Source organism: Cynocephalus volans, chromosome 8 (genome assembly GCF_027409185.1).
Source record: "Cynocephalus volans isolate mCynVol1 chromosome 8, mCynVol1.pri, whole genome shotgun sequence".
Classification (NCBI taxonomy): Eukaryota; Metazoa; Chordata; class Mammalia; order Dermoptera; family Cynocephalidae; genus Cynocephalus; species Cynocephalus volans.
The window spans coordinates 109,362,246-109,389,750 of record NC_084467.1 but is presented as its reverse complement, the minus strand read 5'-3'; the positions used below and the strand labels follow the sequence as shown (position 1 = coordinate 109,389,750).

Here is a 27,505-nt window from a genome sequence, read left to right as displayed (position 1 = left end):
CCAGGCAGGTGGTGACCTCGGAGGCAGAACCGCGGCCTCGAGTTGGGCCGCTAACGGCGAAAGATTAACGCGATTGGGCCGCGCCATTCCCGAAGCGACAAGGGGCATAAACTTGATGTCGTCCTTAAAGACACGTAGGAAAAGGGTAGTGAGGGTGACTGTCTTCCCCGCCGGCCCTCTCTTTCTTCTCTCCCTTCTGAGGCCCCAGGGTCCTTCCCACGGCCTGATTTACTAAGGGAGTCACGTAACACAGGGGAGGGGAAAGCCACTAAGTGCAATTGCGGTAACTCGATTGCTAATTCAAATGAGCTTATTTACATATAACTTACAGGTTAATATACTACAGAAGCACGCAATATGTCCGTACTTCCCTAACAGGGCACCCAGAACGGCCTGCCTGCCCGCCCTGCAACTTCTCCAGCAAATTTTACTTCCTTCTCGGCTTCCTTAGCCTCGTAAACGCTATCTCTTAGGTCCGCCTCCCAAAATTGGCCCCTCCTCCCACCCGTAAGGTCCTCCCTTCGCCCTCTCCTCCCTCCCGTTTCCAAATATCTCTTCCCCGCCCCCTTTTCTATTTCTGGACAGGCATGATCCGGGCAGCTCACCCGACTCCTTACATTACTATGGGATCGGTAGGGTCCTGAGCGTTGGGGAAGCAGAAAAGCATATCCTGGAGAGAAGGGCTTGGGTTCTGAAGAAGAATCTTACATCGAAAACTGCTGGAGAATTTTTTTTTTTTTTTTCCGTTTTCGGTTTTGGTTGTACAGAGGAAGAGGAGCTTGTGCTGCCCGGCCGAACTTGAGGCAGCGTGAAGGCCCCTCAGGCAACGCCGCGGGCAACCCCGCAGCCGGGGCCTGGTGCAGCCGCCGCGGCCGCTGTCAGGAAAGCGCAGGCGGCCAATGGAACCCGGGAGCGGCCGCTGCTGCTGAGGCGGCGGTGTCGGCAGTCCGACCCCGACCGCCCGCACCCCCTCCGCGGGGGTCCCCGGAGGTAAGCGACTCCTCCCCCATGGGTCACCTTTACCCTGTAGAGGGAGTCCCTCTCCCACCCTGTCCCGCACAGCCTCCCCCCACCTGGGTTCGCCTACAAAACTGCCCTCCCTCCGGGTGGCAGCTGCACCCCGGTTCCTTCCCCACCCTGTCCTCTCAGGCCTGGGGTCCTCCTTTACTTTTTGGCTTCCTCTTCTTTTTAGCTCCTCCCTCTGCCCTGGGGATTCCCTCCTCCCTCACCCTTATCCCTGTTGCCTCAGTCCCAAATTATTTTTTAAGTCATGAACCTTTTCCACAGCAGACGCCTTCCGTAATGTCATCCTAGTTTGTCCTTCCTCGTCATCTGTGCTCCTGCTTCAAACCTTTCCCATGGACTCCGCCTTTATCCCTTTTCCTATTTTGCCCCTTTCCTCCGAGGTCTCTGTGCAACCCCAGCACTGGGTTCCCATTTCCTTGAGCTAGAGATTGTATCCCTCTCTTCCTCTGCTTCTTTTTCCATTACCTCACCGTCACCCACCCACCCAGCTCGTGGCTTCCAAGAATTGCCTATTCCCCTCTCCTTAAGGGATCTCAGGCCCTCGTCATCGTTGCTAAAGTACCAGTTACATTCTACTTTGACCTTAGTCCTCACCCTTCTTCTCTGAGGTACTTTATGATCTCTGTAACTTTCTTTAACTTCTCTTTCCCCCTTCTCAATCCCCCAACGCTTTGTAGGTTTGTTCCTGTAGGAGAGATATCTGACAGTGCTTTGACACCTTCTATTCAGGATTCCCACTTTTACAACTCCCTCGAGGTTCAAGGATTTTGCTGATCCTTGTGACACTTGGTTTTGTTTTCTCTGGGCTCTTTATGTGTTCTCCATCACAGTCTTTATTTCCACATACCATTTATTTTGGAATCAGCTAAACCTTGAACTAAGGAAATGTGTTGGGAAGATGGGAAGCCTCAGCTGTCTCAGGCTTTTCTGGACAGAAGGGTGTTTCTGAAGGATGGAGCAAATTTTGAAGAAGTCCCTATCAGATTACACTTTGTTGACTACTCAGGAACAGCCACTAGGAGGGAGGAACAGGCCTGCATGGATACTGAATGAAGTTGTGAGAAATTTTGCTTTGGATTATTTAATTTTAGTTTTGTTTTAAAGGGATCACGGAATAGAATATCTTCCCACCCCTGTCCCTATCCAAGAGGAATCAGTTTACTGTCTGTAGCTTACTACTGCAGTTTTGGTTGATTCCATAAGAGCTCAGGCTTGAGGTGGAGTTGGAGGTAACTGTGAAAAGGAACACAAAACTGGAAAGATCTTCTACAATCAGAATCAGGACTCCTGGGTTCAGCATTTGACTTCATTACTTGACCTCTAGAGTAATCTTTTTGGGAAAACATCCCACTCTATAGACATCAGTACAGTAATAAGTTAATAGCAGGATATGAGTTGGGGGAAAAAATTAGACCTGGTTTATTTGCTTACAAAACATTCTGGGTACCCCAGACAAAAGGTATTTATTAGTACTGGTTTAGTTGTCCTGAGAATTCTTCTTCATCTTGGATTTTCTGTCGGATCTTTCTAGTCTACAACTATGGTCCCATGGTTACACCCATCTGCCCTACTTTTTTGCCCAGTGCATTAAGTGGCCACCTGTGCTGTTCTTGCTGCACGTGATTCACAATTCCAAATTCTACAGGTGGAAAGTATGCTTGTGGGAAAGCCCTTTGAGGAAGCTGGCTGTAAAAGAAAATTTGGGGTGAGCTGGGACTTAGGAAACTGATTGCAGCCTTGTATGCCATGTCTCTCTCTTGGTCTGTGATAGCAAAGAGGGTGCATGAAGTTCCATTCATCTTCCGACTCTAGGCCTCTTTGGAAGTAGTTATGCGATTTTGTCCCACTTCTCCCTTCTCTCACTCATTATTAGCCAGAGTGCAGTCTGCTCAAAATCCTCCTTTTTGGGAGAAGCTTCACTCTTTGGAAACACCCCCAACCAGAAATTGTATTTCTCCCAGTTTCCATGCTTCCTTCTCAGAGCTGGCTCTAGACTGCATGATAACATATTTGCTGAACACCATCCAAAGCAGCAAATTGAGATTCTTTTATCTGGGGAAGAGGTTTGGGAAGAACCTTTCAATAATTGGCATGGGACAAGAGAGGGACTAGGCCAAGCACATTTGGGACTTGCAGCGGGGAGGAACAGTTCAGAAGAGGTGAGCAGGCAGGTTGCTTTTTTTTGCCACCTGTCTGTTTCAGCAGGGGCTCCCAGAGCTGGCTTGGGCTGTCTGGCTGGAATCTGCTTATACCAGCTCCATGGCCTTGCACAGAGAGTTCTCAGCCTGATTCAATATTTACTTAACTACCTTGAGACCACTGCCCTTCCTACCCTCCTCCTGGTAGCTTGAGAATGCCCTCTCCCCTGATGCCACCACCCTCCAGTGCCTAGAGTAAGCATTTACCTGGTTCCTGGTGGGGCTTTAGCCTGCTTGACTGCTCAGCCCTGAGTTTCTACAAAGAAAAAAGTGCTCAATCTCTACCTGTACCATTAAAATCAAAGAGGAAAAATGAGTTGAGACCGCCTTAAAGGTTTGAGTGGGACCTTAAAACATAAGGAGGAACTTCTCAACAGCAGAACAGGCAGCCTAGGGTGATATGGAGTCTCTTTTGAAGAGCAGCCTCTTTTTAAAAATTATTATTGAAGAAATACATGCACTTGGTAATAAATCCAATGGTACTGAAAGAATTTATGATGAAAACCAACAATCCTTTTCCATTCATTCCTACTCCCACTTCTTCAGAATTAACCTCTTTAATTACCTCAGAGTTTAGTTCTGAAGGTTATCACCATAGCTTTAGGTTAAATGCTTATGCCTCTATTTCTTGACAAAAGAATTGTTACAAAAGAAGATTTAGGTTTAGAGGATTTATACCTCTTCTTGATGTGATTATGTCATTATTTTTATTTCTTCTACTAGACACTTGTGTAACTTTATTTTTATTTTTATTTATTTATTTATTTTTTAAAAGATGACCGGTAAGGGGATCTTAACCCTTGACTTGGTGTTGTGAGCACCACGCTCAGCCAGTGAGCAAACCGGCCATCCGTATATGGGATCCGAACCCGGGGCCTTGGTGTTATCAGCACCGTACTCTCCCGAGTGAGCCACGGGCCGGCCCGTAACTTTAAATAATATATTTGAACCTCCCATTCTCTTCCATTAACTTTTAACAGTTTTTCTTAACCTCCCACCTTGTAGGATGATGATATTGGCTCCCTTACCATTTTTTCCACCTTTCATAATCCATCTCAAAAGATCCTTTAAAAGGAGGAGGAAAATTGAGCCTTGCTGCCTGCTGGAAGGCAGAGTACTAGATCAAATGATCTCTTAAAGGCCATTCTATGAAGATACAGGAACATATAAAAACATCAGGATTGGTCTGATACATATTTATCTATTCCATGGAAAAAGATTTGAAGAAGGGAATGGTGATTAACTGGGTGAGTGGATTGATTTTGTGCTCTTTACCATCCTTTCCTAGCAGAGATCAGTTCGGTAAGTCCTTTAGTGAAGACCAGTGGAAGATTGTTTGCCTAGAATCTTTTGAGGTGATGAGAAACGGGAAGCCAGGTTAAGAGATAGCATCCCTTCCCCCTAGAGTCCTCTGCAGACATGTACTTAACTGCTTAGTCACACAGAACACATGCACATACACCCCCACTGTCCTCCAGCCTCTGCTATGCCCTGACCTGTAACAACCCCTGACACTCAGATCAGGATTTCCTACTTTGCCCATATAGGAGCTGTGTAGCCCACTCAATTGTCAACACTCTCCTTACTCCCATCCCCTTTTCCTAGGAGGCAGGTACTAGGCTGGGGCAGGGAACCTCTTCTGTTTCCCTTTCGCTCTATCTGGAAGGAGAGTTTAGGCTCCCAGTGTGAAGCGTGGAGCCTTAGTTGTGAGGCTCTGAACATCCTTGAGGGCCATAGGAATCATTTGATATTAAAGGTTTGGATTTGGGCTGGCCTGTGGCTCACTCGGGAGAGTGCGGTGCTGATAACACCAAGGCCCCGGGTTCGGATCCCATATAGGGATGGCCGGTTAGCTCACTGGGTGAGTGTGGTGCTGACAACACCAAGTCAAGGGTTAAGATCCCCTTACCGGTCATCTTTTTAAAAAATAAATAAATAAATAAATAAAAATAAAGGTTTGGATTTTCTTCTCTCACTTTTCTTATTCCTCTGACTTATAAGGGGAAGGGTAGTGAATACAGGACTGTTACTTCTCTTTTTATTTCACTTTCTAGTCCTTTCACTTTTTTTAGGATGGTTACCTACCAAAGGTATATTTTCTTTGCATTTGAAAATGAATGAATTGATGTTGAGGACCATATCTGGATTTAGGTTTTGGAGAATCCCTTTCCTATTTCTTATTGTCTAAATTGCCAAAACAGTCAACCCTAATCCCTTTCACACCACTTTCTCCCCATGACTTGCTTCAGATGCAAGCAGTCCATGAGAGGCCAGGAGGGAGGCCCAGGTCCAGTTCGGTGGTTTCTAGTGGCAGAGCTGCTTATAGGAGAGGAGTCTGGTTTTCCTGCACCTCTTGATATGGTCTAGTTCTTTGGGGAAGTAAAGGCTGCCAGACAAGGGAGTCTTTTCGGTAGGAAAGTCCTCTGCGTACTGTGTTGTAGGACTCCTAGCTGAGCCCAGGGAGTGTTTCTTCTTTTGCCTACAGGATAAAAGAGGTGATGGTATTCTTACCTGCCTTCCTGGTACCAGTGATAATCCCAGTTGAGATTAATTGGGTCAGGCATCTGCTGAATTTTCTAGTGAGGTCTGCGACGCTATATGTAGGAGAATGTCTGGATTTCATTTCCCTTGGAAGTTTTGAAAAGTGGACTTTTAGGAGCTTTCAGTGACTTGGAAGTCTCTGAAGTAGAGGAAGAGGGAAGGATGTGCCAAGCATAGACAGACCAAGAAAAAGAGATGGTTGTATAGGATGATTGAGGCTATGATGTGAGTCTCTAAGCAGACCTAAAAGGTAGTGGTCCCAGTTGAATTACAGTGACCTTCTGATGAGAGTGCCCTACAAAGGTGTGGCACAAAATGATTAAAGCTTCCTTCTTATTATTCCTGTGCAACACATAGTTGCGAGTAGAGACAGGTCCACATAGGCAGCCATGCTGGTTCTACTGCTCAGAGAGCACTGCCTAATTCTGGGAAAGATCATAGAGTTGCCACATTCTTACCAATACCAAGCTCAAACTACATCATGAAAATTAAATTCAAGGATGAGCTTCTTGTTTGACAGAGTTGGGAGAAAGATATACTGAAGTAGCTTTTTTTGGTGATCTCTGAGAACAGAAGAGTTCCTCATCTGTCTTTCTGCAAAACTTTAGAGGTGACTGCTGGGAGGCAAGGAGCTGGACTATATGATATTGGGCAGATCAAAGTAACCTTGACTCTTAACATTTCAAAGGTGCAAGAAGAGGCATTAGAAGCATGGCAGTGGAAAACAAGGCTTCTCAGAGTAACTAGAGAATCTACGCTGAGCCTCCTTTCTTCCACCTACCCAAAGCATACATACCCAGGGTCTCCAGGGTTGAAGGTGATGTCACTAATAGTTGGAAATTACCTGCATGCCAGCTCTACAAAATCCTCTCCCTTCGTCTTGCTCATGCTCTTGAGTGTGTCTTCAACACTCTCTTTGCACTTCTTTGAAGAGGCCTCTGAGTCCGTTGTTGGTTATAGCCATATTCTGGAGCCAGGTTGATCTGATGAAATTTCTTCCTCTTCTGCACTGATTCTCCTAATCTGGATTTGGTGAGGCTCTGAATAATTGCTCTTGGAGGGCAGTGGCTTTTGTCAGCAGTGTTCTCTCGCTGAATTTCCTTCCAAGAGTCCCTTCAGAGAGGGGTTCTTGGTTATGTGATTCCTGTTTCTCCCTATTTTTTGGAGTTCTAGACCCATGAGTCACAGCCTGATTTCTTCTTGCCTTCTCACAGCCCCACTAGTTCTTGGAGTATGTGTCTGATAGTGGAGAAAGTAGTGTTGGGGTAGGAAAGGGCTGTCATAGTGTTTTGGAAGATTCTCAAACAAGTGTAACTCTAATTCACTTCCCTTATAAAACAACTTATGTGTGTACCCATACGTGCACGTACACACACACTGTTTATTAACCTTTTAGGTGATTAGGATGCAACCAGCATTTATTGAGTACTGCTATGTGCCATGGACTATGCTAGATCCTTTCACACATTGAAATTATTTATTCCACACAGCAACAATAAGAAATAAGTATGTTTTACCCAATTTGCAGGTGAGGAAACTGAAACTCAGAAGATACATAGCTTGCATAAATTTGCACATCTCATAAAAGCAGAGTGAGGATTTTTAATCCCAGCCTATTTGCCTCCAAGTCCAGGGCTCGTTCCACTGTACTTCAGCTGCCACAGCACTAGAGAAAGAGGGTATGAGGTCATGAAGTCAGATATGCCAAGAAATGGCACAACTTCAGCAGGGTTGTTGATGGTTGTTTTTGAGCTGTTTTCTAAGAGAAGCCTGGTATGGTATTTGCTGGTCCTATTTCCGTGGGAGCTTTGAGTCTAAAAGGGAAAGTAAGAAACTATCTGTAACTAGAAAAATACATTAAGACTTTAGTACTAAGTAAAGGTGAAATACACAGACCTGTGTGTGGAATGTTATATGAGTAAGGAAATACAGTTTAAAGTGGAAAAGAAAAAGGTTATGGCAGGCATTTAAAGGGAGACATGGAAAGAGCAAGAGGATAGAAAAGTATTTGAAGAGTTAGGGACAAGGGAATGAGATCTGAATTGCCCCCAGTCTACCTGAAGAATTTGTAAGCCTATATAAACATAACACATATAAAGCAGTATTTCACAAATACAAGCTAAGAACAGAGGCTAAGCTGAGTAACTAAGTGAAGAAGGAATGAAGAGTAATGCAGTGATCAGAAGTGGAGGTAGTCAGGGAAACCTTCCTAGAAGGAGATGACTTTTCACCTAATTCTGAAGGAAGACAAAAAGCAGAGGCTCCTGGGAAGGTTTCATAGTGAAGGGAAGATCTGAGGATGGCACAACTAACCAGTGTGTGTATGTATCTCCCTTTCTATTCCTTTCTTCCTCCTTCCTCCTGTAGCTTGGAAGCTCAGAGTCTGGCTGTGGCCATGGGAGACACGGTAGTGGAGACTGCCCCTCTGAAGCCAACTTCTGAGCCCACTCCTGGCCCATCTGGGAATAATGGGGGCTCCTTGCTAAGCGTCATCACAGAGGGGGTCGGGGAATTGTCAGTGATTGACCCTGAGGTGGCCCAGAAGGCCTGCCAGGAGGTGCTGGAGAAAGTCAAGCTTTTGCATGGAGATGTGGCCATTTCTAGCAGAGGCACCCCGCTGGAGTTGGTCAATGGGGATGGTGTGGATGGTGAGATTCGTTGCCTAGATGATCCATCTGCCCAGATCAGGGAGGAAGAAGATGAGATGGGGGCCACTGTGGCCTCGAGCACAGCCAAAGGAACAAGAAGACGGCGGCAGAACAATTCAGCCAAACAGTCTTGGCTGCTGAGGCTGTTTGAGTCAAAACTATTTGACATCTCCATGGCCATTTCCTACCTGTATAACTCCAAGGAGCCTGGAGTTCAAGCCTACATCGGCAACCGGCTCTTCTGCTTTCGCAATGAGGATGTGGACTTCTATCTGCCTCAGTTGCTTAACATGTACATTCACATGGATGAGGATGTGGGTGATGCCATTAAGCCCTACATAGTCCACCGTTGCCGCCAGAGCATTAACTTTTCCCTCCAGTGTGCCCTGTTGCTCGGGGCCTACTCTTCAGACATGCACATTTCCACTCAGCGACACTCCCGTGGGACCAAGCTACGGAAGCTGATCCTCTCAGATGAGCTGAAGCCAGCTCACCGAAAGAGGGAGCTGCCCTCCTTGAGCCCAGCCCCTGACACAGGGCTGTCTCCCTCCAAAAGGACTCACCAGCGCTCTAAGTCAGATGCCACTGCCAGCATAAGTCTCAGCAGCAACCTGAAACGAACAGCCAGCAACCCTAAAGTGGAGAATGAGGATGAGGTAAAATTCTGGGGAGGGACAGAGAGTCAAGGTGGCAAAGGGCTGCATGGAGACAGGATGTCTTACATAAGGTTACTCTGTCCTTTCTGTCCTTCCCTGTGTTTCATTTCACTGATAAAAGCATGGAATGTTAGAACGGAAAAAGACCTTAGAATTCATGTATTCCAACTGCCTCATTTTACAGGGGAAGAACTCAGAGACCCAGAGAGATAAAGTGACTTGCCTCAGGTCAAATAGCTAATTGCAAGGCTGATACTCCAGCTCTGTCCAAAGTTGTTTTTACTAAACTGCATTGCCATTCCATTAAATGCTTACTTACTGAGAACTGTGGCAGAGACCCTTCCTCCCTGACTTGAGACCTGAGATGGCTACCAGAGCCTCTCAGAGCAGCAACCATGGGGAAGGAAAAGGGGCTATTGTCTTTGTGTGTGCTGGGGAGGGGGAGATGTTAAATAGAATATCAGCTTCATTCTCCTGGCCACTCCTCATAATCTCTCTCCTCCACCCTCTGAAGATCCTGCTTTTAGTTGAGTTAAGGGTAAGGTTCATTCTATATTACTGAGGCATCTGCAGAATGCCCTCCTGCTTACCTTTACTTGCAAGGTAGATTGCCTTATTGGTATCTTTCCCATATTATTTGGGAGAAGCATGAAGGGAAGAGAGATTTACTGTATACAATCTTGGTGCAGAGAAAATCTAGTGCCTAGTCAAGGACCTGGAGACTAGGAAGAAAAGGAAGCTATGGCAGCAGTTGCGGGTATCCAGTTTAGGATAAAGAGTAGGGAGATGAGCATATCAGTAGGTTATACCCACCTTCCACTCCACATCTGGACAAATAACAAGGAAAATTGCCAGATGGACAACCAAGGTTCGGTGACCTGGTGTCCTAGCCAGACAATGGTGCCCCAGTTCTTCCTTCTGACTCACCATTGGCCAGCCTCCCATCCTGGCTGCCAGCCCAGACTAGAAAAGAAGGGAGGAAAAAAATGAGGAATTTGCACTAGTTGGAAAATGCATATAGCCACAGTCGCAAGTAACCCACCTACATCTTTGATACAATGGGACTTCTTTCAAGTAGAGGGAGGTCCAAGAAACTAGGAAAGGAAAAAGCAGGAGGGAAGGGAGACTACAGAGCCTGCTGTCTCTGGGAATTCAGTATTTTATTACGATAATCTAATAATGGTTAAGCTAAAAGTGCTAACATTTATTGAGCACTGATTATGTGTCAGGCATCATGCCAAGTACATTACATTTAATTCTCACAATACCCCTAAGAGATGGGTATTATTTTACTAATAAGGAAACCGAGGCTTAGAGAGGTTAGATGATTTGCCCAAGGTCTCTCAACTAGTGAATGTCAAACCAAGCCTCAAACCCACAACTGGTGCGCATAATTATTCAGCTGAGCTGCCTGGTTATTTCTCAGCATGTACTTCACCAGGTTCCCAGCTGTCAAAGGCCATAAGGGGAAGAACGGCCCAGGCTGTGACCATCTAAGCTTCTACATCCATGCACAGGCAAAGCCCAAGCTGTTCTCAGAACAAGAACAGGCCATTTCATTTCTAGTTGAGCTCAGCAGCAGAGCCCAAGATCATGAAGGGATATGTTGCAGAACAAGAAGGATCATCCAGATTCTGGTGGAACTGAGGTCATGAAGGGTTTAAGAACTACTTCATCTTAGGGTCAAACCTGTAGCAGTATGTGTGTGAGCAGCTGAAATAGAATACTTTGGTGCCTCTTCTCAGGCTTGGCTTTTCTCTGTATCCATTTTGTAGTCTTCATCTTATGACCAAAAAAGCTGAGGTCTCAGCGCTTTTCTTACTCTTTGCTGGCCCTTGGTCCTTCATTGCATCTAACTCCTGCTCCTTTATGAGATTATGGATGGCACTGAGAGGCAGGTATTCTGTGAGTATTTAAATCTTCAAGGGTGGGTGTTCCAGCTGCCATTCTTCCCAACCTTACTTCTTATCTTGGATCACTAGATCCAGAAAAGGAAGGAGATACAACCCCTCCAGGCACTCCCAGGTTATCTGATGCTGGCAGAATGAGACACCTGAATCCACGTGGCTCCTCAGGAGAGTGAGAGCAAAAAGAGAGACAAAGGGGAAATAAATATGAATATCACTAGGCTTCTGAGCACTGGAGTCTTCAGTACAGGGGTCCCTCCCAACCCCTTTGGTATTTTGAGGATATGTCTGTAAAGTCCTTTGTTCCCCAAATACCAAGGGAATTGGTTTTCTTTGTTCTATTTTTCCTTCTTCTCTATCATGCAACATTCATTCCCTCAACAAATAGTTATTGGCCAACCTTGTACAAATGTGCAAAGCTCCATGCTAGAGGTGGAGGATGGAGGACAAAATGCTTTCCTTCCCTCTAGGAACTTATAAGGTGATATGGAAACCCCAGTATCTAGGGAACTGTTTAGTTTATGACTCTCGAAAAGTTGTTTTCTGCCCATAAGCAGGAAGTATAGGGCTTACTAAAACGAAGCACATAATTTTCTAAGGCTTGAGCAGAGACACTCTAAAAGGAGAATCTCTAGGTGGGCCCTGATGCTCTGCCCTGAATCTCTTCCTTTCCTTTTGCATTTTGAGTTTAATACTGTGTCCCACCCACTGGTAGAGTATCTCCAGAGGGTAAGGTAGGGCCTCAGGGAAGAGGCCCAGGAGCTGCTTGTATAGTTCTCTTCCTGCCTCCTTGCAGAGCTCTTCTTTGCCCAGATATTACAGAGGGGTCTATTTTCTTTTCATGAGGAATCTACACTCTCCCCCACAATCAGAGGGTTCTAGCACTGATTTCTCCCATCTCCCACCATTCCCTACCCTCTTCCTCCTCCCCGCCAAGCCTGCCCCTTCAAAGCAGCCTAGCCAGGGAACTCTGCATGGGTAGTTTTCCTTCCCATTTGTAACCAAATGGTAAATATTTGGCATAGGGTTTCAGGGAGCAGAGAGTAATTTAGTTATTACCCCCACCCAACACCTTGCCCCACATAATGATAGTCTCAGTAGATCAGCTTTGTCTTCTCAGGACTGCAACCTTTGTACGAAGAAGTCTGCTGCATGTCTCACTGGAAGCCCTAGTGGGCCTTCCAGCCTGATGGTGTGATGTCAGCTTCTTGGCCTCAGCTCTATTCCCTGGAGCTGACTCAGTATGAGTGACTCAAGCCCAGGGAGTAGGAGGAGAGGAGCAGGTCATGATATACCTCCCTTCTCCCAAGGCTATTAATGACTTGGTTGGAACCTGTCTGTAAGAGTCAGCTGGAGCGTTGCTCATGGAGCCAATGCCCTGCCTGCTGTTCCTTCCCCAACCAGCTCATAGGTAGAAATTGAGCTACTAAGTCATAATAGACTCTGGCATCCTCACTGCCTTAATTCTCCCTCCCACTTTTACCCAAAGTGGTAAAAGTGGGAGGGAGAATTAGGAATAGCTCTTGCTATTGCCTTAGGGGAGTGTTTCCAAGTGTGGCTTCTTCCTCAAAGTTCTCCTCTCCTCAGATTCTTCAAGGAAGAACCTGATGATAGGACATCTAGCTAGAATATAACTTAAACCATGGAACTGAATTAAGTAGACTTCTGAAATGCTGATTCCAGAGTAGAAGCCCAGTGACCACTGCCCTCCTGCCCTGGGAGCTCTCAGGTCTCTGTCTCTTAAGTCCAGGCCCCTCCACTCCTACACATCTGTGTATGAGCGCTGCTGCAGAGCTGCTGAATGAGAGGTTGACCACCATCCCTTTCCCCTTTTTGCTCAGGGACACCAGTAAGACACAGGAATGGGGTGATATTTAGATAAATCCCGCGGGCTTGGACTAGGACAGCTGCTGCCCAGCTAGTCAGCTTTCTGAGATGGATTTAGCTAGGATCTAACTCCCCAACTTATGAGTTGTAATATATTGAGTGTCATGTGAAATAGCCTGATAGGAAGCCTAAGAAGGCTTGTAGTTATGAGACTGATTTATCCTTTCCTCCTGCCAGCATCCAGCCCACCTCTGGTCATCCAGCCCAGAGATTTCAGGTTCATAGGTCTGGGATGTCCTTAATCACATAGGTTCAAGGTTGGGATTAGGCTTCGAGGGTGATAATGAGGCTAATTAGAGAGGAGTTACACCTGTGACTGAAAGATTAGCTCTTCTTCCTCCCTGAGGTTTCTTTCTTTTTTTTGGCAGCTGGCCGGTATGGGGTTCCAAACCCTTGATCTTGGTGTTGTAACACCGCGCTCTAAACGGCTGAGCTAACCGGCCAGCGTCCCCGAGGTTTCTAAGAAGCTGGAGGAAAATGGGGTTTCCAGTTTAGTGGGCATGCAGCTTGTTAAATTCTGTCCCTCCGATGTCCCCATGGAGAAGGGTTTGGTTGAGAGCATGTGAATGGGTGAATAGAAAGAGCAGGGAAGCTTGGTAGTGCAGTTACTGTCGTAGGGACCCAGCTTTAGTGTTTTGTCCTAGAAGGAATATTCATTTAGGCGAGAATAGAGGGAATAAAGTGAAAAGCAGAAGACTTTTGTCTCTTCCACCCTTCTGACCTCAAGGTCTGATCTAGCCTTCCAGCATCTCCCACAAGTGGCATTTCTGGGGTGACTTTCTTTCATGAAAGCAGAAAGGTAGAGCTACACAAGAGAAGCCGTTATGATCCAAATTGGAGCTAAATTCTTTGCCTTTGTCTCTCTCCTTTCCCTCCCTTGCCCCCTCCTTCTCCCCTTGCCCTCTGGTCCTTTCCCAGGAGCTCTCCTCCAGCACCGAGAGTATTGATAATTCATTCAGTTCCGTAAGTGGGGCCAGGCTGGGACTGGGTGGCAGGCTCCCTCCATGGCCGCATTTCCTCTCCGTCCCCAAGTCTTCTGAGCCCCCAGGCCAAGGCTGTAGTTAAAAGGCCCCTTTTCTTCCTGGGAGATCAGCTCCTCCCTCTCAGGCCTCCCAAACCTGGAGGAGTCCCTTTGACCTTTGCCGCGATGCCCTGAGCCCACGCTGAGGCTAGCTCAGTGGATCCTTCTCTCAGAAACAGCTGTGATGCCACTCAGCCTGCAGCTCTGGGTCTCTGGAGCAAACAACTGGGAGAGAGGTAGAATAGACTCCTAGAATAGAGCTTAGAACTGCTTGGCAGAAACCCCCAGGATCCTGTTTCTCGCACCCAGAACTCTTTCACCATGGCTTCTGCCATCAGACCATCAAATATTTATTCAGAGTCTTCTAAATGCTAGGCCCTGTGCTGGGTGAGCCAACTCCAAGAGCAAACAGGACTTGGCCTGAAGGAAAAGTTTTACCTCCCCACAACTGGTTTTCTTTTTAACATCAACCACATTTCTTCCAGGTATAAGTTCTTCCCTTTTCCCAGCTCACTGCCTGAGATGTTCCTTAATCCCAATTCTCCTTTCTTCTTCCCTCTGGACTAAGCCCTGACCCTCTGGTCCCACAGGGTCTTGGACTTTGTTGTCGGGCAAAGACGTGAGAGGAAATGCAGGACCCTCTGGGAGTTTGGATGTTTTTTTACATTTTATTTTATTTATTTATTTATTTTATTTTTGGCGGCTGGCCGGTACAGGGATATGAATACATTTTATTTTTGATTTGTCTACCCAATCAGTTTTATATGTTCTGTGCTGATCCCCTTTCGGTCATGATTCCTATCTCCTCCCATGTGGCAGAGTCTCTGTCAAGGCCTGGGGTCACATTTCCAACATGCTCACATAAACTAGGGGTCTCCAACCCAAATGCTGATTTGAGAATGGGAAGGAATTCTGTCTTTTCTAATCTGAGATAACTATGAATTGGTTGGGGCAGTAACCATTTGCCACCTGAGTGGATGGATTAGGGGATCAGAGTGAAGGAAGGAGCAAGAGTCTTTAAATATCTTCTTTCTCTTTCTCTTTTAAGCCCCTAGGATATTTTCAGGCACCATAGAAGTCCATTTCTGTTGTCTTCTTTTTCTTTATCTCTTTTCAACCCTGCCCCCTAAAGCATTTCTGACTGATTCATATACCCTATTTCCTTACTCAGGTGGTACTCTGAGCTAGCCCCTCATGGGGTAGAGGCTGAAAGATGAGTTGTTCCTTTGAACCCTGGCTCTGTTGCACATGCAGAGGCTGGCCTGGTACTGCCCAGTTTTCAAAAGAAGCTCTTTTTTTGCAGTGTGAGGGAGTGGGGGTAAAAATTCTCAATCAGGAAACTAAACAAGACACACAGAAAGGGAGAGAAAAGCCTGGTGAATTAAATGCTATTTCCATAAAAGGAGGAGATATTGTTCTTACCTAGCTAGAGATGAGATGGGGAGTTGGGTGGCTATTTTGATAAAATGCCCCTGATGTAGAAGGACTTAGACTGGGAAAAGAGCCCTTCTGGCTGAGTCTAGAAGTGCCCAGCATGAGGAACCAAGCTCACAGCAAGGAACTAATATGGGGAGCCTAGTGGCTGAGAGGTAGGGGAAGAGGACCCAAGGAGGGATCACTGAGAGACAGGCCTTCAGAATGGCCATTGTCAAGGGCTAGAAGGAGCTATGGCTTTCTCCACCCACTACCTACACCTCCCTCCCTCCATCTACTTTTTCTTTCCCTGTTGATTGTTCCTTCATTAATGCCAAGTCTGCTCATTCTCTTCCCTTCCCCTGCATGTGCCCTGATCCCTTGTAATAGATTGTGGGATGGACAGGGGGATGCCATGGGAAATAACAAAAGTCATTTGCATGAAGAGCTTCTTCCTTCTTTGAAAGGGGAAATATTGATTCAGAGCTCCCTTCCCTAGCCTTGTGAGCCCTGGCAGAGCCCCTTGGCAGGGATTCCAGCCTGAGGATCCAGATGGGGAGAGGGACAACACTGTTCTTGAGATGGGTGAAGCACTTCAGGTGTGAGCAGCTCTTCTGTCTCGAGCCCTGGCTAACTTCTCCATATGTAGTCCTCTTGCCCATTCTAAAGCCTTGGGACAGTCCTTGAGGAACTCAAGTTCAAGAGAAGAGGGGTGCCTGGACTCATGACCCCTCTTACCCGCAAGAAATAGCCTGTGGAGAAGGAATGTGCTGGCCATTCTCAACTCAAGCTGAGAGGGGTGGGGCCAAAAGGTAGCTCGTTTTCCTGGAGCTCTCCAGACATGGGGTTCCCTGGCTTGCATGGCCGGGAGTTATTGAATGGGTGGGCCACTTTTTTCTGTTGGTTTCTTCATCATCTTCTGTTTCACACCAACTCCCTGTAGCCTGTTCGACTGGCTCCTGAGCGAGAATTCATCAAGTCTCTGATGGCCATTGGCAAGCGGCTAGCCACGCTCCCCACCAAAGAGCAGAAAACACAGCGGCTGATCTCAGAGCTCTCCCTGCTCAACCATAAGCTCCCTGCCCGAGTCTGGCTTCCCACTGCCAGCTTTGACCACCATGTGGTCCGTGTGCCCCATACACAGGCTGTTGTCCTCAACTCCAAGGACAAGGTAAGTGGGCTCTGGCCCAAACCCTGCCCTTGACTTGACTCTACTCCCATGGTTGTCCAGTGTTCGTGTATATACCCAGGGATGTCCCCACCAACATTCCTAGACTCTCTTCATAGTTTATGGTACATGTGTCAACCATGACTCTGCATCCATGCTGTTGTGATTCTGAGAGCCCTCCTGTCCCCCATCTTAGGCTTTGTTTTTCTTTACCAAAGAGGCCTAATCTTTTTAGCTTGCCACTTGCTGTACCTTAGGAGAATCGTTCTCCATCTCCACCTTACAGTCATTTTGGTAGCTCTTCTGTAGCCCTTCTATAACTCTTAGGTTTTCCAGGTACAGCAACCGTTGAGGGCAGAGAAATATTTAATTTCTAAGACCATTTCTGATCAGGGTGGGCAGAGAAGTGGAGAAGGATGCCCAATTCACGCCGGAGAGAATTAGCTGGATTTGTCTGCTGGTTGGAATGAGTACTCATGGTTCAGATTCTTTCAGGGGAAGTAGTGAAGATTAGAATCCTCCTTGGGATCGTGCCCACCTTTGTCCTAGTCTTTTTATCCACAGCAGCTCCCTGGGCAGTGTCTCTTTAGGATAAGCCCACAGAGGCTTCTGGGCCTCTCTTACAGGCTGTAAATAATAGTCTGGAGTGGTTTTGCCCAAGTGTATCATCTTACATTTTGAAGCTCAGCTGAAATGTTTTGAAGACTTGTGTACTCTCTCACCCAAATTCTAAAGTATCATGGGACAAGTTCCTGCCCTAAATATGATGTTCATAGTTTCAGGGGACTGATGGATGAGGGTTGGAGCTAGGAGTGGACAGCAGGAAGAACTGTGTTAACAGAGTTGAGATTTGGGGGATACTGGTGGAAGTAAGTTGCAAATACTGTTCTCACTTTCCCCCTCAGGCTCCCTACCTGATCTATGTGGAAGTCCTTGAATGTGAAAACTTCGACACCACCAGTGTCCCTGCCCGGATCCCTGAGAACCGAATTCGGAGCACACGGTCTGTAGAGAATCTTCCCGAATGTGGTATCACTCATGAGCAGCGGGCTGGCAGCTTCAGCACTGTGCCCAACTATGACAACGATGACGAGGCTTGGTCAGTGGATGACATAGGCGAGCTGCAAGTGGAGGTGAGGAAACTCCAAGGAGGTAATACTGGGACACAGCACCTGTTCTCCAGAAGCTTTCAATATCTTTGAAACAAGAGAACACACCCTGAGGCAGGGTGAGGTTCGTTCCCAAGTGAGTGGTATAGATAGAGGGGTATGAGAGGGAAGAGCTCTGAACAGCTCTAGGCTGAAAGAGATTCAGATAGAGCTTGTTTTCCTGCAGAAGGAACTCAGGTTAAATGTAAGGAGGAACTTCGAGAACCAGGGGTGTGAAGGAAATTTAATGAAAATATTTATTGAACACCTGCTATATGAAGTTGTCTTAGGATAGCACAGAATGAGGTCATACATTCATTCATTCAAAGAATATTTATTGAGGGCCCATGTGCCAGACCTGAGTGTTATGTGGTAGTGAACAAGACTTGGCCCTTGCCTGCAAAGAGTTTATGACCTAATAGGAGAGAGAACAGGACCAGTAAGCAGGTAGATGTGTGATCTAGGCTGTGGTGGAAAGGATGGGGTGTTATGGGAGCACCCAAGGGTGGGGGCAGTGCTTACTTCAGACTTGGGGTGGGAGTCACAAAAGATTTCCTGGAGGAAGAATCTCTCAACTTAGTCCTGAAGCATGTGTAGGAATTAGCTGGACAAAGAATAGCTTGTACAAAGACTGGAAGACAAGAGGGAGCTTGGCCCATTATAGGAACTGAAAGAAATTTTGTATGGCTGTGATGTATGGATGTGGGGTGAGAAGTGATGAAGAACAAGGCTGGAGAGTTTGGCAGGGCCAGATTGTAGGAAGGGTCCTGTAAGCAGTGGAAGAAACTTGAACTTTATTCCGGAGTTAGTAGGGAGCCAGAGCAGGATTTTATGTAGGGCCATTAAACACAACCAGATTTTACTTTGTTAAAAGACAGAATCTCTGTCTTTCAGCTTACAGTCCAATTGGGGAGATCAGATACAGACATTTAAGAAAAAATAATTAAGATATACAAGGCAGTGTGCACTAGATGGCAAAACGAGTTGAGGAGAAATTCTCTGGCACAAAGGAAAGAGAGATGAGACTTGGTATGGGCTTTGGCATCTGGTAGACTATTCTACAGTTAGAGAGAGATGAAGAGATAGGATTGAAGGACTTAGATTGAAGAAATGGTCAGAGGAATCTAGTCTGGAGAGGGTCTGGACCTGAGAGAACAGATCCTTTCCCTTGGGGGGCTCTCAGTATGAACCAGAAGTTCAGGTTTCTGTGATGGTCATGGCAGTGGTTTGTAAACTTTAGTGCATTGGGAATCTTCTGGAGAACTTGATAAAAATTCAGACTTTCAGATTCCATTCCCAGTAGTTCTAATTCAGATTGATGGTGGGGTCTGGGAATCTGTGTTTTAGCAAGCATGCCAGGTAATCCTGATGCAGGTAGTTCACTCTTTGAGAAACACTTCTATAGGATCTATTTGAGAGCCTAGGCAGTTTGAGGTCCAAGTGGTCAGAATGGTGTGTAACTAGGCAAGGCTTTTTTGAGCAGAGTTTGGAAGGGAAGGATGAACATGCCATGGCGATAGCAAGCAAGCAGGAAGTGAGAGAAGGGAGACATGTGCTTAGCACTTCTGACCAGCACGCCCCTTCTTCTCTCCCCAGCTCCCTGAAGTGCACACCAACAGCTGTGACAACATCTCCCAGTTCTCTGTGGACAGCATCACCAGCCAAGAGAGCAAGGAGCCAGTGTTCATTGCAGCCGGGGACATCCGGTATGGCCAGATCACATTGCCCCTTGTTTTTCATCCCTCTTTCAGGAACTGCATATCTGTTTGTCCCCTTCCTTTCTGTGTTAATCATCAGTTGTCAACCTGCTCTTTTCCCCTTTCTCTCCTTATTCTATCCTTGACCTGAGGCCACCAACTTGAGGTAGTGAAGATGTAGGTTGAGCAATTCCTTGGTCTACTACAGAAGGAAATTAAGTTTTAAAAGGACTCCAAGGGCTGGCCCGTGGCTCACTCAGGAGAGTGCGGTGCTGATAACACCAAGGCCATGGGTTTGGATTCTATATAGGGATGGCCAGTTAGCTCACTGGCTGAGCGTGGTGCTGACAACACCAAGCCAAGCGTTGAGATCCCCTTACCAGTCATCTTTAAAAAAAAAAAAAAGGACTCCAAAGGGATGAAAACACCAGAGGAAGGAATTCAAGCAGTGTTCTCAAAGTGGAGTTTCAAAGTGATGTGTCAGAATTAAGGGAGAGGGAGGAGACCTTATGAAAATGCAGATTCTGGAGTTACCCCCATTCTGAATCAGTCTTGGTAGGGCAATGGGGAAGTCCTGGTAATCTGCCTTTTAACATGATTACAAACTACCAGGTTAGCAAAAAGGTGTCAGTGGTTATGTTTCTTTCCATGAGTCTTTGTCAACCTGGGTTTCTGTCTTTCTGTGCCCAGAATCCAGGAAACCGTGCAGGAAATGCTGGTATAGACAGGGGTGTGAGGCTCTGAGGTAACTCATACAAGCAAATGTGTTTTCTTCCTGCTAGACGGCGCCTTTCAGAACAGCTGGCTCACACCCCCACAGCCTTCAAACGAGACCCAGAAGACCCTTCTGCAGTTGCTCTTAAAGAGCCCTGGCAGGAGAAAGTACGGTGAGTTGGGTAAACTGCGGGGAGGGGGTTCCTCTGCACCCCTCTCAAAAGCTGAGAGGCAATTGCAGGTGCTCACTGCATCATCTTTATTGTCCATCAGCCTCCACAAAAATCTGTCAGACTCCCAGGCAGTCTGAGTCCTTGCCTTATGGGGTGTTTGATTTGTATTTTTGGTAGAAGCGATGTCTCTGTCCTCACCCTGGCATCACCCTTTGACACCCTTAACTTCTCTATTTACAGGCGGATTAGAGAGGGCTCCCCCTATGGTCATCTCCCCAATTGGCGGCTCTTGTCAGTCATTGTCAAGTGTGGGGATGACCTTCGGCAGGAGCTGCTGGCCTTCCAGGTGTTGAAGCAACTGCAGGTAAGAGAAGAGAAGGAAAAGGGGATCTCAGCCCCATTCCAGCCCACCTGAGGTGACCACACAGGTTGTTCTGCAGGGAGCTCTGCCGACGACCAGTTTCCTGCCCAAGTGTAAACTGGAAGTAGATTAAACTAAAGCTGGTGGCTTCTTTCCCATTGGGAAGCACAGCCACAGGAACAGCTCCACAGCAGCCTCTTTTGGCCCTTTTGTGAACTGCACCACTGAATGCCAAGGGTTTGTCCTTTAGATCACAACTTCCCAAATGATGTGTGGCAGGTGGGTTACAGTGTGCTGAGATATTGATTTCCTGAGCCTCCTGGGTTAGTTGCCTGCAAGAAACTTAACGTGTTTAATCCATTTCTTTCCTTGTTTTTTTTTGGCGGCTGGCCAGTATGGGGATCCAAACCCTCAACCTTGGTGTTATCAGCACCACGTTCAATCGATTGAGCTAACCAGCCAGCCTCCTCAATCTAGTTCTTTATATAAATATTTGAATTTTCTAGAGAAGCTTTCTCTGGACCTAAGTCCTTTTATTTTTTATTATTCTTTGAACTTATATTAATAGCTGATATTCTCCCTGCTCGTGAGGTGACAGTGAGGTTTCCTGTTCTCCTTGCCTTTCTTGGGCTTTCTACCTATATGATACCTTTTCCCACATACCTCTTGAGTGTAGTTTCATGTCTCTGTGAGGACCTGGACTTCCTTTCAAAACTCCCTGGTCCTCAGTAGGATCAGTGAGCCTTATTCACTTGATGGCCTAGATAGACTCCGAGGCTACCAAGAAGAGAGGTTGGGGAAAGAGGAGAATTTTAGCATCCTGCTACAGTTTGGAGAAAGGTGAGAGTCCCAATACCTCCATGTCTCCTCAACAGTCCATTTGGGAACAGGAGCGAGTACCCCTTTGGATCAAGCCATACAAGATTCTTGTGATTTCGGCCGACAGTGGTATGATTGAACCAGTGGTCAATGCTGTGTCCATCCACCAGGTGAAGAAACAGTCACAGCTCTCCTTGCTCGATTACTTCCTACAGGAGCATGGCAGTTACACCACTGAGGCATTCCTCAGTGCCCAGCGCAATTTTGTGCAAAGTTGTGCTGGCTACTGCTTGGTCTGCTACCTACTGCAAGTCAAAGACAGGTAGGTGACTTCTGCCCCTCATCCCAACCTTTCTCCAGGGTTCCCTCTGTCCCTTCATGTGTAGTTCTTAATTACTTGTCACCACCTTCCATTGCCAAGATGTAAAGATAAAACAAACAACATATTTTAAGTAGAGACAGGTGTGTTTACATGATATTTAGTCAAGGAGGCAGACTGATAAGTGCTAGGGTAAAAGGGCAAAGCAATGAAGGATTTATGGGAAGAACAAGGGTTTGAGTGAGCAAGGTCTTAAAGGATAAGGGAGAATGAGGATAAAGAAAGCTGTGGAGGAAGAACATTCCAGGTAGAGGAAATAATTCACTGTGATTCAAGCTTGGGCTGCCAAGAGTTGTAACCAACCTAAATATCCATCATCAGATGACTGGATAAGGAAAACGTGGTATATTTTCACAATGGAATACAACTCTGCCATAAAAAAGAGTGAAATCCTGCCATTCATAGCAACATGGATGAACTTGGAGAAAATTATGTTAAGTGAAATAAGCCAGGCACAGAAAGAGAAATACTGCATGTCCTCATTTATAAGTAGGAAGCTAAAAAATAAACAATAAACTTAAATAAGAAAAAAAGATACAACAGTCAGTACGTTGAACAGAGAGAACAAAACTGAGGTTACCAGAGGTGGGAAAGAGGGAGGGGGGGGGGATAAGGGAGGAATTTGTAAAGGGCTATGAAAAACGATTACATTGTTTAATGATGAATATACTAATTATCCTGATTTGATCATTACATATTGCACACAGTTATTGATATTTAACTCTACACCCCACAGATATGTACAATCAACTGTTTCAATTAAAAAAAAAAAAAAAAAACTTGGGCTGCACTGCATGGCAGGGGAGTAGTAGGCAGTGAAATCTAAGTAAGTAAGTTGAGGCCAAATTAGAAGGGCCTTCACTGTGAGGCTAAGGAGTTCTACTTTTCAGGCAGAGGAATGACATGACCCAGTCTATGTTTAGTAAATGCCCTATGGCACTGTGGGTAAGGGTGAATGTAACTGAGCCTTTAGCAACAAAGTGAGAGATAATGGGCCTGGTACAGAGTAGCACTGGTAGTGACTGAGAGCAGAAAGGAGGTGGATACAAGAGACATGGAGATAAAGTTGAAACTCCCAGCTGTGAATTCTCCTAACTTCCTCATTCCAACATAGGAATTCCACAACTTTTAAGTATCTGTTGTTTTGCCCAGAGCTGCCATTTCTTTCAGTATCACATAAACTTTATGAGACTTAACTGCACATACAGGTGAACCACACATTGTACAAAGATAATTACATGCCTAGGCCCTGCCTTCTAAGAGTGTTTCCAGACAGTGACTCAGGGTCTGTGTGAGTTGCACGTCTCTGGCTATAGGGCAGCTGTCCTGGGAAGGCAGAAATGCAGTGGTCTTTGCTGCCAGGATTCCCACTGACATGGTGGCCCATTTATTTCTAGCTAATGGAGCAGCTTCAGAGAAGTGTTTCTTCATGAGGGAAGTAAGAGTCAGATAGCTTTTAGAACCTATGCTTGTTCCACCTGGCCAGCCCTGCAAATGAACCCAGCACAGGCTCTGCATTTGAGGGCTGTAGGGGAATGTAGTTATGTATAAAGAATTTAGTTGCAAGCATTAGACGGTCATTGAAGCATCAGGATTTCCAACACAGGGCCCAGAGAGCTTAGAGCTCAGCCCTAGGACTCAGTAAATGGATGGCAGGGAAGCTGGCGCTAGTCAAGCCTCAGGGCTTTCCTTTAGGAAACAATGTTTGGAAGATGAGAGTCCATCCTTTAAAGAGGTGGGGGGTAGGGGGGGTGGGCAGGCAGCTGATAAGCTGTTCATAATACCTAAAAAAAGAATGGATGTAATCAAGCCATGAATGGAATCAGCCACTGGAAAGAAGTGGCAACAGTGAATGGGGCCCCAAACTGGAAGCAGGTTTTAAGATCTCTTAAACTGCTTCAAAGTGAGTCCCAAACAGCTTTCCGGCTGGAGCTAACTCCAGTAGTTAAGAAAAACTACCCCTCTCTAGCCTTGGGACCTTGGGAAAGTAAGTCACATCCCCTCTCAGGGCCTAGGTTTCCTCTAGGACATCTCTTAGCACCCTTTTGGCTCTCAAGATTGTGCCTGTGTTGCTATATCTTTAATGCTTTCCCAGAGGGGGAAGGACTCAGGTGGGACTGACATTCGGGTTCTCTCTTTGCCCCTCCTCTTTCTGCCAGTCAGACCAACCCTTAGAGAAGGTAGCCCTCAGACTGTGGGCTCTTAGCCTGACAAAGTCTCTGTTGACACTGCAGAGGTCGGTTATGCTGAATAGGCCAGGCCCCCACATGCTTAGCATGTTAATTCTTCCTTCTACTGGCCATTCATGTGGGAAAAACAAAGACCTGGGATTTATCTCCCTTTAACTCTTCTTCTCCTGCAGCTGGCCTGTAGTACCTGCCTCCTGAGATTTTTTACATAAATGATTAAAACTTATCCCTTCCAGCCCCCACACTATTTTACACTTAAACTCCACTCAGCCTCTTGCCTCTGATTGTTGCTCCCTTCTGTTGGGGCTTCTGATCTGCAGTGAGCTTATAGGAATTACAAATAAAACCCAGGTAAACAGGTTCTGAATGGAGACCTCCCACTGAGCAAAGTGCTTGGCATCTATGACAGCTGGTTGGAGTCTCAGAAGCCTTTCCTTGCTTCTAGATTGGGATCAGTTTGGGTGCTAGAAGTGCAATTTCTGGGAAATCAGGATAATCTTTTTTTATTAAATTGTTAATAATAGCAATTTCAGTCCCCACAGCCTTTGTTAGCAATTTTCTTTTCTGACTTCCTTTCTTTCCACTGCTACCTTTCAGTCCTAGGAGATTGGACCCAGAGTTATAGGCAGCAGGAAACATGGCAGGGGACCTCCCTGCCTGGTGTCATATGGCCAGTGTGTTGCAGCTTGAGCTACTGGCCTCAGTCAGACTTACTACTGCCTCTTCCTCTCCTCTACTCCCCCTCCTCAGACACAATGGGAACATCCTTTTGGACGCAGATGGCCACATCATCCACATCGACTTTGGCTTCATCCTGTCCAGCTCACCCCGAAACCTGGGCTTTGAGACGTCAGCCTTTAAGCTGACCACAGAGTTTGTGGATGTGAGTCAGGAAGGAGAAGTGCCTCCAGGGTCACTGTATTCTTTCTCTGTCATGGGAGGGGGAGCTGATGATTCCCTCCAAATTAGGGATGAATAGAACAGAAATGGCAGTAAGTCAGGGTGAGGCAGGATATCGTGGGAGCTTCCTACCTGATAAGGGAGTGGGGAAATAATGGTGTTTTTCATGATTGCCCCAAGAGAGGAAGGAGTTCTGATAGGCCTGTTGGGACAGGAACCATTCCCACTCTAAGTCCTTGAGTATATACACATCTTTCTTCTCCCTTCCCAGGTGATGGGTGGCCTGGATGGTGACATGTTCAACTACTACAAGATGCTGATGCTGCAAGGACTGATTGCTGCTCGGAAACACATGGACAAGGTGGTGCAGATCGTGGAGATCATGCAGCAAGGTGGGGCTGGGGAGAGGCCAGGTGCCCAAAGTACCCACTTAGGTTGGGGCCCTGGAGCATAGGACTTCCAGAAAGTTGATTCTACCTCAAGACTTGGGTTGGTGGTGGTGGGGAGGGGGGTTCCCAGAGGAATCCCATTTCTGATCCAGTGCTATTTCTCCATGAGGACATTCCTCCTGACCCCGGCAGAGCTGGTCTGGGGGTTGAGGGGTGAGGGGCAGCAGAAACTATCTCCTGGCATCCTCAGAGAGAGAGAAGAGTCTCATTTCCAGCCTCATGGTCCCTTCTAACCCCTTTATCCCTTGTCCAACTCTGAGTTTCTCAGTCTCCTCCTTCCTCCTCCTCTTCTCTTTGCCAGCTTAGGTGATTCCCATCATCACTTTCTTTCCTGTGCCACTTTGATCTCTGGTGTGTCCTCAGCCACCCCATCTCAGACCACCCTTCCCTTTCCCACTACTTGCCCCTTCTGCTCTGAGCTGAGAAGTATTTACTCTGGGGCTGGCCCGTGGCTCACTTGGGAGAGTGTGGTGCTGATAACACCAAGGCCACGGGTTCGGATCCCATATAGGGATGGCCGGTTAGCTCACTGGCTGAGCGTGGTGCTGACAACACCAAGTCAAGGGTTAAGATCCACTTACTGGTCATCTTATTAAAAAAAAAAAAGAAGGATTTACTCTGTCTCTCATCTTCCTCCACTATGCTGTTTCCTCATTCCTTTGTCATCTACAGAGTCTTTTGCCCAGGATCCTTTCCTCTCCCAGCTCCTCTAGGTCCTTGTCCTTATCCCCCTCCTCAAGGCTCCAGGTATACACCAAGTCTGAGTGGCCAGTCTCCTCCTCCTCCCCATCCCTGCCCCTACCCCACAGGTTGTCGCTGTTGCTCAGGAGCATCCCCGTCTGGCCCCGTGATGACGGTGGCCCAGATCATCTGTGAGTGTCAGACGTAGCATAGGCAAAGGCCTGCAACCAGATAAGTGCCCAATGCAGGGCCCAGTCCCAAGAGCCTCTTCCCAGCCTTCCCTCTGGGTCTTAAGACTCTACTCCCTCAGCCCTTACTGGGGGAGATGTGGTTCTGGCCCTCTCCCCTCCTCTGCCCACATGCCCTCACCTACAGAGAGCCTTTAGAGTGGGATGAAGATGGGCTCCAGACAGGGCCTCCTGCTAGTTCCGTTTCTCTGCCCCAGCAGAAATGCATCCACACTATCAGGGATCTCTGAGGTGGGGAGGGAAGGGGAACTTCAGATACCCCTGGCTCTGTATTTGCTGTGGCTGTTACTTTTTCCTATCCTTCCATGACCCTCAACCCCCACTGCTTCTCCCAGGTTCTCAGCTTCCTTGCTTCCACGGTTCCAGCACCATTCGCAACCTCAAAGAGAGGTTCCACATGAGCATGACTGAGGAGCAGCTGCAGCTGCTGGTGGAGCAGATGGTGGATGGCAGCATGCGATCCATCACCACCAAACTCTACGACGGCTTCCAGTATCTCACCAACGGCATCATGTGACACCCGCTTCTCAGGCCCAGGAGTGATGGGGGGACCCAGGGCGCTCTCCCTGGGAGGGTCCTTGTCTGAGAAATCCCAAACCAGGAAACCCCACCTACCCAACCCTCCACCCAAGGGAAATGGAAGGCAAGAAACACAAAGGATCATGTGGTAACCACAAGAACTTGCTGGAGAGGGGGAGTGGTGGGAGAGCCAGCCATGGGGTCCAGACTCGCTGGGGCATCCCTGCCTCCAGCTCCGTGTCAGTATTACCACCTGACAGACTCCAGGACTCACTGTCCTCCAGAGTACAGAGGTGATGAATGTGAGGGACACTGGGGCTTTTCTTCTCCTTGCTGGGGGTCTTGAGAGGTTCTTTCCACAGGCCATCCTCTTAATCTGTTCTGGGTCCCAGGAAGGGGAGAAAGAGTACGTTCTTGGTACTTAGGACTTGATCCTGTGGTTGGCCTTTGGCCATGCTGCTGCCCAACTCTACCCCTCCCAGGGACTGACCCCCTAGCCCAAGTTCCCCTTGATAGGTGGGCTCTGCTGTAGAGTCCTATACTGGCTGAGGCTCCCCGTCACAGGGGCAAGGAAGGGAATTACCACAACCCCTCCAGTATTGAGGGTATTGGCCTAGCCATGGAGAATTCCTTACTCTGATTCCTTCCCCACACCCAGGGAAATAGCTCTCGATTTTTTATTTTTAATTTTTGTTGAAATAAAGTCCTTAGTTAGCCATCTGTGCCATTTCTGATGGTTTTTTTTTTTTTGGCGGGGGGCGGG

General features: G+C 47.0%; 1 protein-coding gene across 3 annotated transcripts; it reads left to right on the top strand.

Annotated features, from left to right (window-relative positions):
- Positions 1 to 659: 659 nt before the first annotated feature.
- PI4KB (phosphatidylinositol 4-kinase beta) lies at positions 660 to 27,458 on the top strand. 3 transcript variants are annotated; one of them, XM_063105320.1, is made up of 12 exons: positions 906 to 990; positions 8,133 to 9,069; positions 13,782 to 13,826; positions 16,241 to 16,468; positions 17,371 to 17,598; positions 19,210 to 19,319; positions 20,093 to 20,197; positions 20,438 to 20,561; positions 21,434 to 21,699; positions 24,696 to 24,828; positions 25,117 to 25,237; positions 26,559 to 27,458. In XM_063105320.1, exons 2-12 carry the CDS (start codon positions 8,161 to 8,163, stop codon positions 26,738 to 26,740), a joined length of 2,451 nt encoding a protein of 816 aa, XP_062961390.1. In that variant the 5' UTR covers positions 906 to 990; positions 8,133 to 8,160; the 3' UTR covers positions 26,741 to 27,458. The 3 variants fall into 3 exon arrangements, with proteins under 3 accessions (XP_062961392.1, XP_062961390.1, XP_062961391.1); XM_063105321.1 differs by lacking the exon at positions 13,782 to 13,826; XM_063105322.1 differs by lacking the exons at positions 8,133 to 9,069; positions 13,782 to 13,826 and having other exon boundaries at positions 660 to 990.
- The last annotated feature ends 47 nt before the right edge of the window (positions 27,459 to 27,505 follow it).

Excerpts from the sequence above, each read along its gene's own strand:
- PI4KB (XM_063105320.1), top strand. The coding sequence starts at position 8,161 with ATGGGAGACACGGTAGTGGAGACTGCCCCTCTGAAGCCAACTTCTGAG. Across the intron at positions 19,320-20,092 it reads ATTGCAGCCGGGGACATCCG|ACGGCGCCTTTCAGAACAGC; the intron begins GTATGGCCAGAT and ends TCTTCCTGCTAG. Across the intron at positions 21,700-24,695 it reads CTACTGCAAGTCAAAGACAG|ACACAATGGGAACATCCTTT; the intron begins GTAGGTGACTTC and ends CCCCCTCCTCAG.